General features: G+C 42.5%; 1 protein-coding gene across 8 annotated transcripts in view; it reads left to right on the forward strand.

Annotated features, from left to right (window-relative positions):
- Positions 1 to 19,075, forward strand: part of ATP7B (ATPase copper transporting beta) — a 46,334-nt gene that overhangs the window by 2,584 nt on the left and 24,675 nt on the right. Inside the window, exons 1-2 of one of the 8 annotated variants that reach the window (XM_065052656.1) lie at positions 817 to 1,172; positions 2,107 to 2,214. The exons of 1 other annotated variant lie outside the window; for it this stretch is intronic. In XM_065052656.1, the coding sequence (XP_064908728.1) occupies positions 960 to 1,172; positions 2,107 to 2,214 (321 nt within the window). In that variant the 5' untranslated portion in view covers positions 817 to 959. Of the gene's footprint in view, positions 1 to 816; positions 1,173 to 2,037; positions 2,215 to 7,316; positions 7,528 to 9,491; positions 9,601 to 11,396; positions 11,537 to 11,863; positions 12,546 to 19,075 lie in introns of those variants that run through there. 6 more of the 8 variants (XM_021286853.2, XM_065052623.1, XM_065052631.1 and 3 more) reach the window with 6 other exon arrangements.

Here is a 19,075-nt window from a genome sequence, read left to right on the forward strand (position 1 = left end):
TTTTCTTGAGTGGAGTAAGCCAGGAAACATGATGTCCTTGCAGGCTGCATATGACCTATAAGTTGTAGCTCAGGCACACTGTGATAAAATATCTGCATAAACAAATAGATATTAAGGATCCGGATGACTTTTCCAGATCCTTACCAATGCTAAACAGGGGAAAATAAGAGTTTTTCACAAGACAACCAGACTAGATAGAAAAGGATGTGAAGAAAAGCTGTGGTGCATCTGTTTGTACTCTCTGCCTGGTTTAGATGTGTGGGGGTTTTTTGTTTGTTTGTTTGGTTTTGTGTTTGTTTTCCCAAAAATCTACATGAGTTGCTACAGACACAAACTGTCACAAAAGTTCAAATGATAATTTTTAAACCTCTGCCAATCCTGGTACAAATTCATAGAATCCTAGAGTCATACAATCATAGAATAGTTTGTGTTGGAAGGGACCTTTGAAGGTCACCTAGTCCAACCCTCCTGCAATGAGCAGGGACATCCTAAACTAGATCAGGTTGCTCAGAGCCCCGTCCAGCCTGGCCTGGGATGTCTCCAGGGATGGGGCATCTACCACCTCTCTGGACAACTTGGGCCAGTGTTTTACCACCCTCATTGTAAAAAATTTCTTCCTCATGCCTGGTCCTCAGACTACACATTCCTCAGATCTGACTCAGCAATCAGAAAGATGTTTTGTGGGGTGACCTGTGTTCCTACTGCAGTTCTTCCTGTGTTTTGTAGCCACCTCAGACAGTCTTCCTTTTCATGGAAGGCTATTTTTGTTTTTGAAACAGTGTTCACTTGCTTGTTGTAGGAAGAAATCTGTGTGAGGGTGGGAGTATCAGTTTTCTCAGTTCTAATAATTTATAGTTCACAGAATCACAGAAGGGTTGAGATTGGAAGGGAGCTCTGGAGGAGATCTAGTCCAGTTCTTCTGCTCAAGCAGGGCCACCTAAAGCTGGTTGCCCAGGGCCATGTCTAGGTGGCTTTTGAATATCTCAGAGAAGGAGCCTCCACAAACTCTCTGGGCAACTGTTCCAGTGTTTGGTCACCCTTACAGTGACAAGGTGTTTCCTGATGTTCAGAGGGAACCTTCTGTGCGTCAGTCTGTGCCCATTGCTTCTGGTCCTGTCACTGGGCACCACTGGAAAGAGTCTGGCTCCATCCTCTTTGCACCCTCCCTTCAGGTATGTATATACATTAATAAGATCCCTCCAAGCCTTCTCTTTGCTAGGTCGAGCAGTTGCATCTCTCTGAGCTTTCCTCAGAGCAGAGGTGCTCTGATCTCTTAATCATTTTAGTATTTTTTTTTCTGTAGTCCATCTAGTGGTAATTAAAAAAACTGATGTATTAATAATACTTTCAAAATTTTTATGTTAGCTTTTATTTTAATCACAAGCTGTTTATCTCCTGACATAAGCAATATGAAAACTGCATTGGTGACAGCCTTACAGGCTGCAAGGGAAACCTTTGATGTGTGAACATCCAACACAGACCAACTGAGTTGTCACTACTTAACTTCCCCACCTCAATGCATATGTAGCAGACAATATTGTATGTATGCGTTTAGGGTATTGGCAATAATTTCAGCAAGAGCAGCGCTGAGTTCTCTATGGTGTTCCTACACCAGCAGTGAGAACACTATTAAAAACTTTCTGTATAAATTCCACGTGGCTGACATGCCGGTGAAATCAAACCAGCCTTGTCATGAAGCCGCCTTTGTTTTGGCTTTCGCAGAGATGCACCAGGTTTTTGATGTTTTGCTGCCTTTGTAAGCATTCTTGTCCTGTTCTAATTACTTTCTTTATTAAGGTCCTTACTCTTAAGGAAAATCCCTGCAAACAGGTCTTCTGAAAGGAGTGGTATTCAGAGCAAATAGCAGGATCCACTCACTCACTGTGTGTGGTGCACAAGCCTTCAAGGCATTTGAGACAGTTTTAAAGTATATATTTGTAGCGCTCGTTCTTGCTGAGTACTCCACATACAAGTGAGTAAATTGGGAAAATAAAGCCACTGGCAAGTAATAACACAAATAAACTGGATTAATATTGTGTAAGGGTATTCATATGACAGTCATGTGGTCTTTTATACTTTCTTGTACAGTTTGTTACTTTCTTTCAGAAACTGCACTGTGTAGCACTGCGTCTCTCATTCAGGGCTGCTGTCTTAGCTACCAAAATGCCTGGGACTGTTTTTAGCAGAAGGAATCTTAGATCATTCATATACACAGTAAGTTTTTTCTTTTTGAATGTGTCTTGTGATAGGCTGTTAGATGTTACAGTACATTTGTTCTTCAGGAGGCAGAAAGAAAGTTGCAGCAGTTGAGTACTAAATATTTGTGAAGCAAAAAACAAGTACTGGAAATAAACTGTGGCACTAATATGTCTAGGACAAAACACTATAGGGTTGTTTTTACTGATTTGTAATATTAAAGTTGCTAAGTACTAGCAATTCTGCTACATTTTTTAACTGTCCTCTTTACTTTCGAGCTGGATGCTCTAGGGTGTGGGTGCTCGTACCACGTATATGTGAGCAAAAGCTGCCCTTTTATTTGGCAGAAGCAATGAAGAATTAAGCAGCTTGGATCTACACAGAATTTTTGCAAGAGCTCCGACAAGCCACGTTTATTTGTATCACCAGGCAACTTAAGCAGGTTGAAGCCATAGCTTTTGATTACCTGAAGATTATTTTCATACAAATTGTCCTAGTTGGGCAAGGGCCCTCTAGGAAAAAAAATCAGTTGCACTGTTGGAGTTTAATCCTGTAGATTGTGCCAGTGTTTTAGCTCTTCTGTTAGTTCTCCTAAAAAGTCATCAGCAGGAAAAGTCAGTATGTTTGCCATTTTTTAAGGTGGGTGAAGGAAATATATTCAAGCAACACAGAGCATGGGCAGAAATGGGATGGCAATTGATGTAGCCCTACTGAAAACATCGCTGTGCTTGCAGAATAGCGTGTAGACTCACCTTAAGTCCCAGCTTTTTCAGCTATGAGTTTGGGATTGTAGAGGGGCTGAGGACTGTTTTTGAGTGGCTGTGATAGCAGACTCAAACCCTTTTTGCTTTTTCTTCTCCCTTATGCAGATACTAGTGTCCTTATGGCCATCTGTGCCTAATCAGGACATGATGGGGATGATGAAGGACCGCTTCCTTCCTAGTAGTATCTTAACATTTTGTTTAAATCAACTATGAAAATGCTTGGGAAGCTGCAGAACTTCACAGTGTGAAATTTTTACCGAGATAGGCACGTCCATCATCAGACTTTAAAGGGTTCACATATTGAACAAAACAGCACCCTGCAGTAATTTGTTCAGGGTGCATTTGTGCACATGTGTTTGTGCATGCTTCTCTTTGCCTGTTTCAGGGAGCAAGGCAGAATGCTGTTTGGATGAAAATCCAAATTGTTTCACATGTTTCACATGAAGCCAGGACGAGGCAGGATTTGCATTCTGTGCTCACGTCTGGCTTCTTGGCACTGATCAACAAAAGAGAAAGGAGCCAGAAACTGGCTGTGGAGCAGGACAGAAGGGAGTTACAGTTATTGGAGGAGACTGTTTGGCCAGTTCAGACATGAGAGATGCAGGCACTGTGCCTTGTCACCTCCTCCGACTTATTTCTATTCTGTGGACGAAGAAAGCTTGAAAGGTTGTTGATTTTCCCATGGGGTAGATTCAATCAAAGATTCTCTTCTGGGAGGGGAACTAAGGCTGCTAAAAGTAGTTCCCTGCCGCACTACCTTTTCTTTCAACAAGCAGAGGTACCAGGAGGGAATAATAGATGAATTGAGCCTGAATTTCCATGGATTAGCATCTCTGCTTCCCGGGAATTGAGGGCAGTTAATAAATCTCAGAAGGTTGCTCAGCAACTCTCAGGATGGTTACCTTCTTTTATACTGAGCTGCGGAATGCATCGGTTTTGACTAAATGGGTCCTTGGAAGAAACATTCTTTGTCTGGAGAACAGACTGAGATGAGCTCTGGAAATGACAGGATTGTCGAGAGCTGAAAAAACCCTCGGTTTCACTGTTGGAATGCTTTCCTGTGTTTCCCTTTTCTCCCAACTGCAGGCTCCTATGAACTCTTTCTTTGGGAGTCATATGTCCCCAGTTTCCTCTGTGTGCTCATGCAATAAACAAACACTGTTTTTACAGTGAGTCTGAGTCGTGATGAGTCAGTATGCATGCCACAGAAAACAACCTGAGAAAACCCATCTGTATTTGAAAGCAGGATTTTAACTGCATATTTCAATCCAGGTGTTAAATGTTTCAGATAAAAATACTTGCAAACAGAAAGCGGTTTACGCTGTATTGCCATTTCCTTTAGATGTTTTTCAAAGCATCTGTTTATATCGAAGAGAATGTGTAAATTAGTAGTAGAGTTTCTTGTGTTGATACATTCATCCCTGACTGCCACTTTAGTTCTGACATTTCCACCTGAATTCTTCCCCATGACTTGTTATAGGCTGCGGGTTTTACTCAGTGTGAAAGGGAATTATTATCAGGTATTCATTCCAGCAGGAAAAAAAAATAGCAGCAAATATGTTTTCATCTTTATTTTTTATTTCTCCCCTCAGTTTCTATAAGCCTCTGCACTGAATCACTATGGCTCTATTCAGGCAAGCACCATGTATTTTCAGGGTCACTTGGAAGCGTGTTTTGTCCACTGATAGGACCTGGTACCTTCCTGCCCGTGGCTCTTGCTTGAGAGTTGACTGTAAGTTCATGTGAGATATTAGGCCTGGACAGGGCAGTGCTGTAATAGTTCCAGCCCTGAAGAGCAAATAATTAACTGGATTTTTGTAGAAAAATACATTAGCTAAACAACGGCTCACATACATTGCAGTTTGGACCTCTGCCAACTGGGAACAGCAAAGCCTCTGCCCACTGCGCCTGCAGTGTCCCCATCAGAGGGGACTTCTGCCTGCTGTGGTGGAGGGAAACAGACAGAGAGCTGGCAGAGCTTCATTCATCTCCAGATCGGGAAGAATCCAAAATTTAGGGAGGCCCCTGCGGCTGGATGACCGGACCCTCCTGTCACCGTGAGTATGGTGATGCCGAGGTCGTGGTGTGTGAGCAGTGCCCTGGTTTGTGCACTCACAGGAGGACTGGAGCCTTGTCTTGGCAGCGAGGGCAAGTGATAGAGGACACATGGGGAGGGCATTTGTGCCAGCCTGGCTGGGCTGCTTCTGAGCCCCTGTGGCTATAGGGTCACCCAAGAGATTACCCTCTGCGAGGGTCAGATCACAGAGAGGGCCCCAAAACCCTCATGCCTTTTTCTACTCAGTAACTGCAATAAATCCACAGGGAGAGGGGGAAAAGGAGGAATAAAATAACGAAACATATGATGTAGAAAGTGGAAACTACTGTCCAAGCAGAATTTTGCCTGGAACGCAAAGAAAGCAGACAGGACTCTGCTCAGGACATTATGCTGGAGAAGCCCAGATGCTGTGGTGAGGGCTGCTGCTATCAAACAATCTTAGTGATGTGGGAATCGATGAAACTCCTCTCTTTCTATATAGAGGTGGTTTTTGCCAGGATAATACAGCCAGAAACTACCGTTAAGATAAACTGAATTTGGACTTGCCTTTACATATCTGTCCTGTCCTAACAAAGAAAGTATGTTTGTGTTTTAGACGTGGCATCTGCAATGTAAACACAAGATGCTGTTTCCTCTGGTTTTTTTCTTGACATGAAGGTGATTGTGGTGTATATAAATGAAATAGAATGAAATAACCTTTCCTTCAGAGGCTGGGCAGTTTGACTTGGGATTACACACTGGCTGTAGAACCAGAAATACAGGCTTAAATCAGAGTTACAGTCCATTTCTTTTTCTTTGGTCGTTTTTTTTTTTTTGCATGCTTTACAAATACGATGCGCTTTATGTTAGTTACATAATGTCAGGTGTCTCATCAAAGTGAAATATTTTGCTCTGCCTGTCAAACGTGACCACAAGAATTATTTGAAGCAAGCGCTGGCAAGGAGCTAACAGTAAATCTAAGCGGTGTGGACTCTACTGCTGGGGACAGTTTGGAGAATATCTGTTACATACAGAGGTCACTTAAGACATCATAGGCTTACATTCCTGATCGGTATAGGGGAAGATTTAATTGTGGATTTGGCAGAGCATCTTAGGGTTTGCTATTAGTTTGCCTGCTACAAGGTAAATGGCTGCTTACTTTGGGAAAAAAAATATCAGTCTTCCCATTTTCTTAAATCACTATTCAGAGACTTACCACTTTATTCAAAACAATTATAAAAGATATGTTTAAACCCCTACAACAAATACTGTGGAATTGTCAAGGGTTTAGATTGCGGGGTGACAATAAAACCATGGCAGATGTATTGTTAACCCCTTCTCCCCCCCACTTCTCCCTTTTTGCCCCTCCCTCTCCCCCCTTCCCATTAAGGACAGGCGATCAGGAGGAAAAGGACAGAGAGAAGAGCGTTGGAAAAATTAAAAATGTTTTACTAATGCTACTAATAAGAATAGAGAAAATAATACAAAATATACAAAACCAATCTTGAAAGTCTCAGCAACTGCAGAGCCGGCACCCGAAGTCCTGGACTGGTTTCTGCAGCCAACCAGAGCTGGATTCAGTCTGTCACTAGGCCTCAGTTTGCAGGGATGACTCGCAAGGTCCTCTCCTAATGTCGGCCATGAGCAAAAGGGACGAAAAGAAGGGAAAGAGGGACGAGATCCTCGTGATCTCCCACTTCTGTATGAAGTATTCACAAAACAAAAATGGAATTAAGAATTCGAGTCTTTTTTCTAAATGTGGATAGCAAATGTAGGTGGCAAAAGCTATGATCTTTAGCAATGACTGGTGTAGTTCACAAGCAACAGGTTTTTCTGTCTTCTCAAAATACCCTTTAAAAGTAGTTACTTTTGTAATATTACTCATTCGCAGTTAAAATGGATTAAATGTGAATCCTTTTTCTCTGTATGAATTCAAAAAAGCTTTTGCTCAGACTTCACAAGCCAAAACCAGCTCTGAGCAAAAGCAAAGCGTGTATGTCAGAAAATTAAGTGGGAAACACAGAAGCGAAAATACTTGTTTTGTTGTGGCATTGCCCAGCAAGTTCTTCCGGCCTTCTTCCCCTGCTAGGCCACTGAACGCTTCTGGAAATCCGGACTCGAATTCATTCATGCAGATTGAAATTGTTCTTTGCACTTAAACCCTGACCCAAAAGGTGTGCCTTTTCCTGTGGTAATACCATCAACATGGTAGTTTCCAGGCACTTGAAAACAAATTCCTGCAGTATAAATAGACAGATAACAGAAATTATCATAATGAAATCAACACTGCTAACAGCAGACAAAGTACCAAGTCCACACAATTTGCAGTCGTATTAGGAGCTGTGGAATGAAAAAAAACAGCACGTGTTTTGGGCCCCTGTTACAAAAGAAAACTCTATTGAGTTTTGCTTGTTTAGAGCAAGCAAACTTTTAAAAGATATTTAGAGAAGATTGAGTCTTATTCCTGAAAAACTGAAGCTGATTTGATCTGAAATGAGGCCATCAACTCAAAAGCAATTTTATTCATGGCAGGTAGGAATTGTCTTCTTTGTATTTCACAGTTATGTATAGTTTCTTTTTTTCTTATAGCGTGAGAAATAATGTTACTTATGATTGTACTTCTTCATCTGTTGAAAGATATTGTGTACCATTCATACTGTAGAAACACTTGTGTATCTGATGGCTGCCAGTTTTCTTAGGACTGTGGCCAAAGAGTTTTCTTTCTGTTTTCTTGATTAAAAACTAGGAGCGAATGTAGGTAAAGAGGGAGTTTTGTCACCTCTTCAATGCTAAAAGGGTATGGGCTTTTAAAAAATGTTCTGTAACAAGTGTGTCAGTGAGTTTGGAGAAGTCAAGGACGTAGTTATGTACCGTGAACCTGACCAAGCTTCCACTGAACTTTCAGCTGCAGCTGATTGCATGGGGGAAATGTGAGGCTTGTGCTGCTTAGTAGGACTGAAAAATGACTGCTGAGCAAGCACAGGGATTTTGCTTGAAGAAAAAGTGCGTATATTTACTAACTACCTTTCTTTTCCCTTAAAGAGGACACTGACAGGGCAGAAATACTTGTTTCACACAAGGGCTGGGTGTTTCCTGGGCTCCTCCCCCAAGCAATGTTGTTAACAATTTGCTGATAACTGTGAATTACCAGCACTGTTATTTGTGATGTAAGAGCTTTGCAATGCTGTGCTTTTTTTTTTTTTTTTCTTCCTTAAAGCTCCAGTTCCTGCATCATATGTGTAAAAACCAAAGTCAGTCTATTATGACAGGGAAAAAGTTCAAACATTTTAGCTGACTGCATCCTGAAGACAAATTAAAAAGGACTCAGAATACTGTCTTTTCCACTTAAATTTGAGAAGAAACTTCTTCTCAGTAAGGGTGCCAGAGCACTGGAACAGGCTGCCCAGGGAGGTTGTGGAGTCTCCTACTCTGGAGACATTCAAAATCCGCCTGGACATGTTCCTGTGTGACCTCACCTAGGCGTTCCTGCTCCAGCAGGGGGATTGGACTAGATGATCTTTTGAGGTCCCTTCCAATCCCAAACATACTGTGATACTGTGATACTGTCAAATGTGAAATTGCTTGGGTTTAAGCCTCATAACATTGTGTGCCTCAGGGTGGATTGTATTTTGGTGGCTTAAAATTCTGTCTGAGGAAAGTAGGAAAATGATTAACATTCAAAGGCAGACTGGATTTCTGGAGTGCTGTATTAGTACTAATGCATCCCTCTTTGCACTGACATGTTGCTCACAGATCTGAACTGGTTCCTCTTCTCTGTCTGTCAGATTAAGGCAATATGATCCCCTTACCTCCAGGCCCCCTTTTTTTTTCCCTGAGCCCAAGCTTCTCTTTTTTCAAGGCATTGTTAGGACTATTTTCAGGTTCTTTCTTTGGACAAGGAGCCAGAGAGATTAGTCGTGGGCCAAATCATCCTATAAAGCCACGGATGAATGCACTCAGGAAGCATAATTTGCCTGAAGACACGTAGTTCTTGTGTGTTTAGCATGTTCTCCAATAATAACAGGTGATGTAAAGGGGAAAGCTCTTATTTTATCAGCTCTTGAGGCTTGAAGTCAAAGGGATTTCATTTTCTTGGGATGTTCTGCATTTTCTGACATGGAGATGCCAATGTCTCTGCCTGACGCTAGCAGAGAGCTGTGAAGGCAGTAAGAATATTTTCTATTTGCCATCTAAATCTCACGCTACCAAACTTGTGTGATTCTTCCTTTTGAAACTCCAAAGCTGTGCAAAATCTGGCCTTGAACCAGGGCACGATACTGTTATCAGATGAGGCGGGCAACATTGCCTTTCTTATTTCAACCTTAACCGAAATGCTCGCCCCCAATTTGCAGCTAACACGATTAGCATTAACCCTAAAGGGGCAATTAATTGAGCCAGAATGGGGAAAACAATTTGGAGAGGAGGAGCAGACTGCGGGAGTTCAGCAGCAGGCGATGGCAGCGGTGAACCCAAGCAGCTGCTTCAGACATTGCCACCCTTGAGATGCCGACATCGGATCCCTGCCTGAGCTGCCCCGAACCACAAGAGACTTGTGGAGTGGTTGGGATGGGCCAGGACCTCTGAGCTTTTGTCTGGTGTATTAAGGTAAATGGAAATTGTTGTTTGTTTCATGAGATGCTCAGCGGTTTCTGCTTTGTGAGTGGTACTTAATCTTCCAAGAGCTGGTGCTTGTAACTCAGCTGCACGGGTTTCATTTGCTATTGCCTTATAGCTCTGCTTGAACCTGCAGCTAAACCAGGTGTTTTAAAGCAGTTATCTTATGCCTCTCTCATCTGAAGAACTTTTTTTTTTTCCAGCCTTTTTCCAGCCAAATAATTCTTTTTAATGTGGGTAAATACCTTGTAAATGGAAGGTGTTCAAAGTACAACCTCGTGTGTTTCTTCTCTACCTCCAAATCAGTATTCAGGATGCTGCCAAAGGCAGAGGACTATAGGACACTAAATAAGAACTTCACTGCTTTTAGAAACAAACAGATTTTTATGTTAGAGTTTCTCAGAAGTTGGGGGAAAAAAGGATGAGTGAGGGGAATCAGAGAGAAGATACTTATTAAACATCTCTTTATTCTGTCAGCCTAAGTTGAGCTTTACTGGTGAACCTGAAATGAAGAAACAAAAAACCCAACTCGTTTTTACAGTATGTTTTATCATAGAATAATTTCATAAATATTAGTTACTTGTAGAAACATGCTAGGTAGAGTTTGGGATATTTATACTAGCAAAGATACTGTTTGAGGTGAGTAGACCAAGCATATACTTTAGAGGTGGCCAGAAACTGGAATTTGTGCTCCCTAAGACATTCTAGAATATGAAATGTCCATTATTTGACATTAGGACACAGAGCTGATTTTTTTAATATCTTTGATTTGAGATTAGATTTATTTTGGTTTAGGAAGACAAAACCAAATTTTAAATATATATGTATCTTCAGTATGGAGATGTAGTGTTAGTATTTAAAGACATTGTAATGAAATGTCTTCACTTAAGTCAGATTGCAAAATTTTTAGCTGCTTGTTTCAAAAACAGTTAAAATCAGTAATTCCTGAAAATATTTCACCTTTAACACAGTTTTTCAGATAAGTAGTCCATCTGAATTCAGGTAAGTTTTTAATCAGTTTTATTCATAAATACAGAACAAGCACAGATGCATTCCTGTTTGTAGTAATAGTCTTTAGAAGGGCCATTTCTCAAAATATTTTTGAAGGAACCCTTTTTTGTTTTTAAAGTTTAATATTATCACTGGTCTTTTACATTAAGACAATGATACAAAATAGTGCTACAACAGTATTTTGAGTTTTGCTTCACTGGCAGAAGACTTTCTTTGTCCAAAGATGGTTCTTAACTCTGGAGTCAAGAACTAGATGGTGTGAGCAGAGTGGAAGTTTCATCCTTGTGGAGAGGTTATGACAGGAGGACAAGGCAGGATGCCAGTGTCCTGTATGGTGGCTTTCTAGTCTACTGTCTTTGTGGCAACAATGTGAGGGATTGTACCTCTGCTTTTGAAAGTCAAAAGAATCTGAATTTGTCCCGCCAGGCAGGTGGAGTGGCATCTGTTTCTCAGGTTTTCGTGGTGTGACAGATAAGCTGAGATCTTGGCCCTGTGTGCCAACCTCTGCATGGGATTAAATTTGGTGACTTTTTCCAACAAGACCAAGAGCTCCCTATTAAATATAAAGCAAGTATTTTAAGGCTTACCTGTGAGTGAGGTCACTGCATAGCCAGGGAGGGTGTGAACTGATGACACATCAGCTATATTATATAAATTCCCTGCATGGCCATGCTTTAGGTGTCCCTGTTCAGGGTGTCTTCAGAAGTGGACCGCACTGCCACGGGTTTAGGGAGCTTCAGGTCCCCCTCACCAAGGGAGGTCAGAGCTGTGAATTTGCTGTGGACAATCCCATCTAAATCTACCCAGGTTTGGCTCAAGGCACTTGTAGTGATGGTACCCATCACTTGTGTGGCTGTCTAAATTAGATGTTCCTGTAGCTACCCAGAGGATTTAAGGGGAACTGAGTTTGGGAAAGGTAATATATTTTTTTTTCTTTACTTTCTGGCACTAATTGCTGGTTGAATTTGCTTTGTTTGTTTTGTAGTAAAGCTTGGTGAACGTAAAGATGTGCATTTTAAAAATGTGTAGTGTACTGTTTATACTTTTTTTTCCCCTTCTTGAAACAAAGAATGAATGTTCTCATGCCCTAAATGAGTGAAAGACCTTCAGTGTAGGAACCTTATCTAATTATATAATCATAGGCACGTTTTCAAAGTTAGAGGGGACCACATTTTAAACAAGAAATCCCCGGCAATTTCGCAGAAGAAAGAAGTGGGACGGCATTGCCCTTTGCAGGAGCTGTGATTATGCACATGGCCACAAGGAGCTAATGCTGGGCTGGCTGGGTTAATTATGCACTGGCTGCTGCACACAGGTCATGTTTGACTTGCTTGTGAAAGGCGGCCTTGGCTGGGCTGAGCCGAGCTTGCTGCAACGCCGAGTGCAAAGATTAGCGGCGTGGAAGGGAGCCCGGCCAGCGCGGGGATGGCAATTGGTGGGAAACATTTAAACTGGCAGGAAAAGCAGGTAGCCGAGTGCAGCGAGCAGCGTACACAAAGATCACAGGTTACAGCAGGGATTTCGTGATGAATGCCTAATGAGCATGTTGATTAGATGGGCAGAGCTCTTCAGGCCATTGTAAATGTAGCTGAAAGAAGTGTGGCTGATAAAACAGCAAATAGCCACTCTCATGAAGCTTTCCTTTGGCGTTGCAATATTTAAAGCCCAGAAAGATAATGGAGAGAAAATCGGACAATAAAATGAAAAAGGAGCTGTCCTGCTTAGCGACTTTAAACAACAAAAACATAACCCTGGTGTCTATTCGTAAGCGGCAGGCAGCTCACGATGTGCCTGAACTACTGATTATTGGTGAAAAGCACAAGACAGGATCTCCGTTAAAAGCAAGCGGTAACTTGCAGAGAGAAGAGAAACTTTTGCAGAGTTACTCCATGAGAATCCCAGGAGTCAATACAGTTGAAAGAAAGGTCAGTGAGCTGGTGTGTGTGTTGGGAGGGAAGAGGGGTTTCTGAACTGGAGAATTTAAAGCAATGCGTGTTGGATGCAGGTTGCAAATTAAAGGAGGTTAAACCTTCTTTACCTAACTGTGGTTGCCTGCCCCAGAACAAGCAGCACACAAATGCAAAGTCCTCTTTGAAAGCAGATGTAAATGACGAGTTATGCTGTAGTAACTGATGGGGATTTTTTCAGCTCCATCTCTAATAACACAGAATGGTGATTCTTAGTAGGGAAACGTATTAATATTTTTCCTTTTGAACTGCAATTGCTTGAACAGTTTGACAGCAGCCCATACCAGGTTATTCTCTGTAATAGTAGAAATCACAGAAACAGTAGAAGGCCCTAATTGTAGGTAAGTAGTTTATTTGTAACTACCAAGTGGATGTTAGTGAAAGTTCTTGGCAATACATCTGTGGCAACTTTTTTTTTAAATTTAGTGTTGTGTGTAACTGGTATTTTTGGAGATTAACTGTTGTGGAGAAGAGGCTTAGAAAGATCGATGCTGATAAAAACATGATGATGTTTATTATTTTAAAAAGAGTTTTTGCTATTTAAAAGGTATGTAAATTATAGCAATGTAGTTGGATCAGTGAATATTGTGTATATTTAAGGAAAATAAACTCTCAGAACGTACGCTTAAGATGGCTTAAAAAGTGCCAGACTGGAATGAAATTACAGCCAGGACAAAACAAATATACCTGAAGGCTTTTCTGGCTTTGATTTACTTCTTATATTATAAATGTTTGCTAGAGATCAATCATGACATAAATGACTTGGTTCTACCAAAGGATCTCTTTTCTGTACCCAGTTCACTGGGATTTACGTGTTGCTTGTACTGGAGCCGTGAAGAACACTGCCAAGTGTTTTGCTTTATTTTAACTCAAAATTAGAAACAATACGTTTACAACAAAGCTTTCCCCTTTCCCACTAAACCCAATGTGGTTTACATAGCTTCTTTTAATTTAAAAGTACCTGTTGGGGTCTCTAAGGTTTGTTAACCCCAGCGTGTGTAGGAATCATTTCAATAAGGCCATCTGCAACTCCCAAAATCTTTCCCCATTGCCTGTACTGTTGGAGAAACCTGTTCCCAGATGGTGAATAGCAGTCCCTTGGCTGAAGAATTAGGGGAACTTACTTTGTATTTTGAAAACAAAAGCACTATAAAGGCTGCTTTAAAGTAATACTTTCATTGAATCTCGATTTCCAGGTGGAGAGGGTGGGTTTTCCCTTCTTTAAGACTGAGGAGCTCTTTGAAAAATAACAAAGTGTGTTACAATGAAAATAGTAGCTACTGGCATTTGCTGATTTGGGGCAAGAGGGAAGGATGAACAACCAGTTAAGATACAGTACATCCAAACAATATGTGCTAATAAGATGGATGGACAAGTTGCACTGAAATTTGTGAAGGAGGATGAGGGTTATATTTCTGCCCAGTCAGAAGTGCTGCTGTTATAGGTACAAAATTGAAGACTCAGGACCTTTGATGTTCCTGAGGCTGCTCTGCCCTTGTGTTGTTGTTCACTGGCTGCCTATAATAAACTGAGAAAGCATCTCAAGTATTTAATTAGTAGAATGTGGCTTTTCAGTTGTGTGTTACTGCCTGCCTGAGTCCAAAGCCATGAATCAGCAAGTTGTGAAAGAATGAAGCAGGAAAGCTAAAACAGCCACACAGATAAGGGAATTCTTTGGCAGTTGTGTGCTTGAAAGTGAGAGGGCCATAGTGGGGATATGGGGATCAGAGCAGCCCAAAACCTTTGGAGTCACCAGGCGAGAGGTTCAGTGAGGTCCAGCATTCGTGGATGAGCAGATGGGGAGAGGCAGAGGGCAAGGAGCTCAACGGGATGGGCCCGCTCAGCGTTGTGGTGAGGAGGCTGGGCTTGAATTTCAGGATGTGAAAGCTGGGATCCCTGCAGGCCAGGGGAAGGAGGGTGGCAGGGCAGTGCCAGCCCACGAGGAGCAGCAGCCGTGCTGGATCTCAGTGTGGGTGATGCTTGGGGAGCCGCAGGGTGCACCCAGCATGGCCTGGGAGCTTTACACTGGTGTTTGAGAGGTGGCTGCACCTCTTGGGAAGGGGTGAGCAGGGAGAGGGGTGGCTTTCTCCGTGACAAGCCACCTCACGAGGTGACCATGGAGCACAGGGGTGGAGGGAGCATGGTGACCTGGCTAGCAGCCAGGGTGCACAGTTGAGGAGGGTACAAACCTTGGTGAATTTACAGCCATGGGGTTGCCTCCATTATCAGGATGCTGGTCACCATGTGCTATATGGGAAGGTCTCACCCAGTGCTGTGGGTTTTTTTCTTGTTGTTGTTCTTTGGGGTTTTTTCCCAGTTCAGTTGATTTCCTTACTTTTATTCTGTGTCCCCTCACTGCTGCATTAAACCCTTGGCCTTTGCACTCCTGGATGGGAGGATCCCAAAATAATAGCCCATTTTGGGGGATAGTGGGGCAGCCTGATGCCAGGCCTCTGAGGGCAGCCCTTGATGGAGAAGTTTTACCTCACCAACCACACAGGTCATGAACAACAACCACCTTTCCCACTGGACCCACCGCCAAGCTCTGGAAGCTGTAATGCCAAGAGCTGTGTGCCAAAACAGTGCTCAAGACCGGTTCCTCCCAATCCAACACAGTCTCCCTGCCCTACTCCACCTCCATGCTTTCCCAAAAAGTTAGTCCAGCCCCAGGGCTTGTTCCTGGTGGATAATCTCCTTCCTTCTGGATGGAGGCAGACAGGGTGGGGAGCTGGATCTGCCCCCTCCCACTGCCCTCAAGCCCTGCTTTGCCCTGGGGCAGGTATAAGTGCTCCAGCTCCCGCCTGGGGCAGCAAGGATTTGTCCTCACGCCAGTGGGTTTGCTCTGAAACCCTCAAGCTGGGAGCTGGGCTTCAGATGCCACACTCATGCACACCAACAGTTTCAGTTGCTACTCCTCTTAGGTCAGGTTTAGAGAGCTGTCAGATGTGAATGTTTTCCGTCCAGCTCTGGCGCTTCCTTTAAAGCTCTCTCCACCTACTGCTGCTTCTTGGTCAATGGTCTCCTGTCCTGTGTTGTTTAAATGAGCTTCATAACACTGCTTTCTGTAGGGATTCTTCACTTTTAGACTAGGTCCTGTCTCTGCTTCGCATTTTGAGTTACAACTTTTCTGTGCAGAACGGCAGAAGGAAAGAATTGTTCTGATTTCCTCTTTTCATTATTTACATATTTTTTACATAGGCACTGTAAAGATATATGTGAGACGGGTAGAGCAAACAGGGTTGGTGTACACCTCCCCTTAAAAGCAAGGAGGTCTCCTTTGGTGCAAGTGTCTGTAATCGCGGCCGGTTCTTTCATGCTCCCATATGGGTGCCGGGACAGATGCATTTTCATTATTTCATTGAGATTTCTCTAAAGGCAGAAGCACGTAGGAGAGGCAGCTCCTGGGAATCCCAGACACCTTGTTTCAGTATTTTTGGAGGTGATTGCTTCTGTGATCCTCTTGCAGATGGTGTTTCTGAGTTACTACACAGCCTCATAGGTGCCATTTTATGTGTGGGTGTTAGCTGGTGTCAGGAAACCTCTTTTGAGACCTAGTGTGTGCCTTGAGGAAAACTACAGGCACATTTCTGCATGCCTGTCTTTGTGTCCTGATGTGAACCTCCTGTTTGCCTCTGATCTAGCATAGAAACAACCCCTTGCAAATACACACATAGGTGTATATATATTTTTTTAACCTGTTAATCAATACTGAGGACTTTGCAAATACTGTGTTTGAACCTGTGCTCATTTCTGGTTTTTGGGAAGAGATTCTTCAATGATTTGGCATTTGTAGTTGTTTTAACTTCTTGCTTTGTTTTGTGTTGGTTTTTAAGGGATTTTTAAATGATATTTTGCACTTTTTAATATCCATTTCCTCTGTCTAATTTTTATCTTGCTATTTCAAAATTTGTGTGCAAGGATTTTTCTTCTGCAGAGCATAAACATCTGGGTTTGTCAAGTAACAAACAAGGTTTTCTGCCAGTTCTTCTGAATGTTGGGATAGCGTTTTATCCAAAATGAAAAGTGCTGGCCAAGTTTTGATGTTTCTGTTGCTTACAATGCATTAAATAGTAGAATCAATCCTGGCTTTTATGCTTTTCAAAAGACTGGAGGATGAGAAATACCCTTTAATATTTCAATTCATTTAATTTTAATTTATTTTATACTACTGGGTACCTAGGAAGACTGAGATGGTTGGTGAGTGTGGGGGTGGAGGGAACACATGGGAGGACATAAGACCTGTGATAGTTCCTTGGTTTCATCTGCAAGTGGCAGCCAGAAACATGGTAAAGGGAAGCAGGAGAACGGAGGGTGTTTGTCTCACTCGTCTCTCAGGCTGTTTTGCCAAAGGATGCAGAAGGCAAATGCCTTTGTCATATGAGCCAAAGTAAACGTACAGGGTGACTTGCACACAGATTTTCTCTTTACTGGATGTTTGTGATAAGGACAGTTGGCCAGCACCAGCAAAGTGTCCTTGGGGGGTTGGGGACAGGAGATAGGGAAGAGGAGGCAAGGGACAATATTCAAATAAAGTTTACTGAGGTAGAAATAACAATAAATGCATGTTTGAGTTTAAGCAGCATTTGAAATGCGGTGGATGAGAAACTGCTTTCATTTTCAGACTCTCTTCTTTTCCATAAACAATGCTGTATTATTATTTTAAACTGTGGGAATGCACGAATAGGAGGAAATAAGCATCTTCGCGTGCACTTATATGGGGAACCACCTTTGCGGGGAGGCCCGATTAACTGTTTATATATATTTTGTTTTGAAAGGAGGGCCTGGCTGCACATTTCCGTGTACGCTGGGGATTTCAGTCACTTCTGGGAACAGCAAGGAGAGGGGAACTTGCTGTCAGGCTTGTGGGAGGGAGAGGTAAAAGGGGGTGTCAGGCCTAAAATATTCCTGTGACTCTTCTTCTCCAGCATCCCCAGAGTGCTGCCTTGAGGCCAAGCAGAGAGGAAAGGGGCACGGGAGTAGAGCTTGTGGCTGGGATAGCGAAGGGCTGCCCCATAATGCGGAAAGGTTGAAGTTGCTCATTCCTCCTTCTGTTCTAATAAATACAGTATGGAGAAGGCTGAAAGAGAATTTCTCATGTTAATTTTTTTGGTCATGACCCCTGACCTCATTATTCCCAAGCTGTCTAAGCATGAAACAAAATCAACTTAATGAATTTTGAATACTGCGTCAAACGAACTGGATGCAGTCTAGTGTTAATAAGTGGCCTAAATGCTTCTCATCTGTGCTGTGGTACCAACGAGGGAGTTTTCTTGTCAGTGGTAGGAACGAGATCTGAGGTACTGAGCCTGATCTGGTCACCCTCCCCCTGCACTAATGCCCCGCATTAGGTGCCTTGTTGACTGGTGGAGAGCACGTGGCTTTGCAGGCAAGTCAACAGATTCATCACAGTAGCCTGCACCTAGATATTTAATAGTTAAAACTGCCTTAAGTCACAGACACGAATTTTGATGTTCTTTCCGTGAAACCTGACAATCTGGGACTTGTCCCTCACTTTCTCAATCTTCCTTGTCACTTGTCACCAGCAATTCCCTTTGATGATGGAGTCTGTGTTCTGATTACCTGTTCTGCAAGAAGCATTGCCGTTATAGGGGTTATTTTTGTTTTGGTTTGTTTTTTTTTTTTTTTTTAATATTTCTTTTTCAGTTTTGTTGAATGCACTAAACTGTAGAATCCCAGTATTGTGGAACCTGTGATGTGGCTGAGGGATAGTCCACTTTTGGCCAATCTACTTTGATACTGGCCATTACATCCTGAAAATCAGTGTTGGATCAAACCTGTGAGTTCTTGCAGCTCAATGTGTGGTCTTTTTTAGGTGCCTCACAAAGAGGTCAATGAAACTAAACTGTAGTGGAAGTATCTGCATATAGGTCTGTGTATTTTAAAGATTTTTGTCAGATATAGACTTTAACATAAAGATGTGTATATATGCAGACAGCACAGGTCCTTGTGTGCCTGTGTACAGATCTTCAGACATCATGCAACTGGTCCTCCCTATGCCAGCTGGTTTGAGGCCCTCGGCAAATTCTCGATTCTGTTTTCTGTGGGCGTTTGGTTTGGTTTAGTTTGAACTCCTGCTGAGCAATAGCAGGTGGGACAAGCTGAGCTGGTTTCTGACACCTGCAGAGAGACATTCAGCGCACGATGCTGTGACCCTTGGTGCAGGTGACAGTGTGCTCTGGAGAGCAGGGCTTGGGATACACGGTGAAAATGCCCTGTGGCTGCAGAGAGCTCAAGTTTTAAATGGTTGGATTGGAGATACTGGGACAATTTTGCTCTTATATCCCTAGTGAATATTTTTCAAATTGCTGCTTAGGAGTATTGTCAGAGGCCTGATTCATCACTGTGGATGTAGCTAAATGGTAATATATTGGAAGTGTACGTTAACATTGTGTTTTGGCAGAGTAGACTGACTTGAGAAAACTTCTTGTATGTGCTTGAGAGCACATGCAGAATATTGGTGCTTCCAC

This window comes from Columba livia, chromosome 1, assembly GCF_036013475.1.
Source record: "Columba livia isolate bColLiv1 breed racing homer chromosome 1, bColLiv1.pat.W.v2, whole genome shotgun sequence".
Classification (NCBI taxonomy): Eukaryota; Metazoa; Chordata; class Aves; order Columbiformes; family Columbidae; genus Columba; species Columba livia.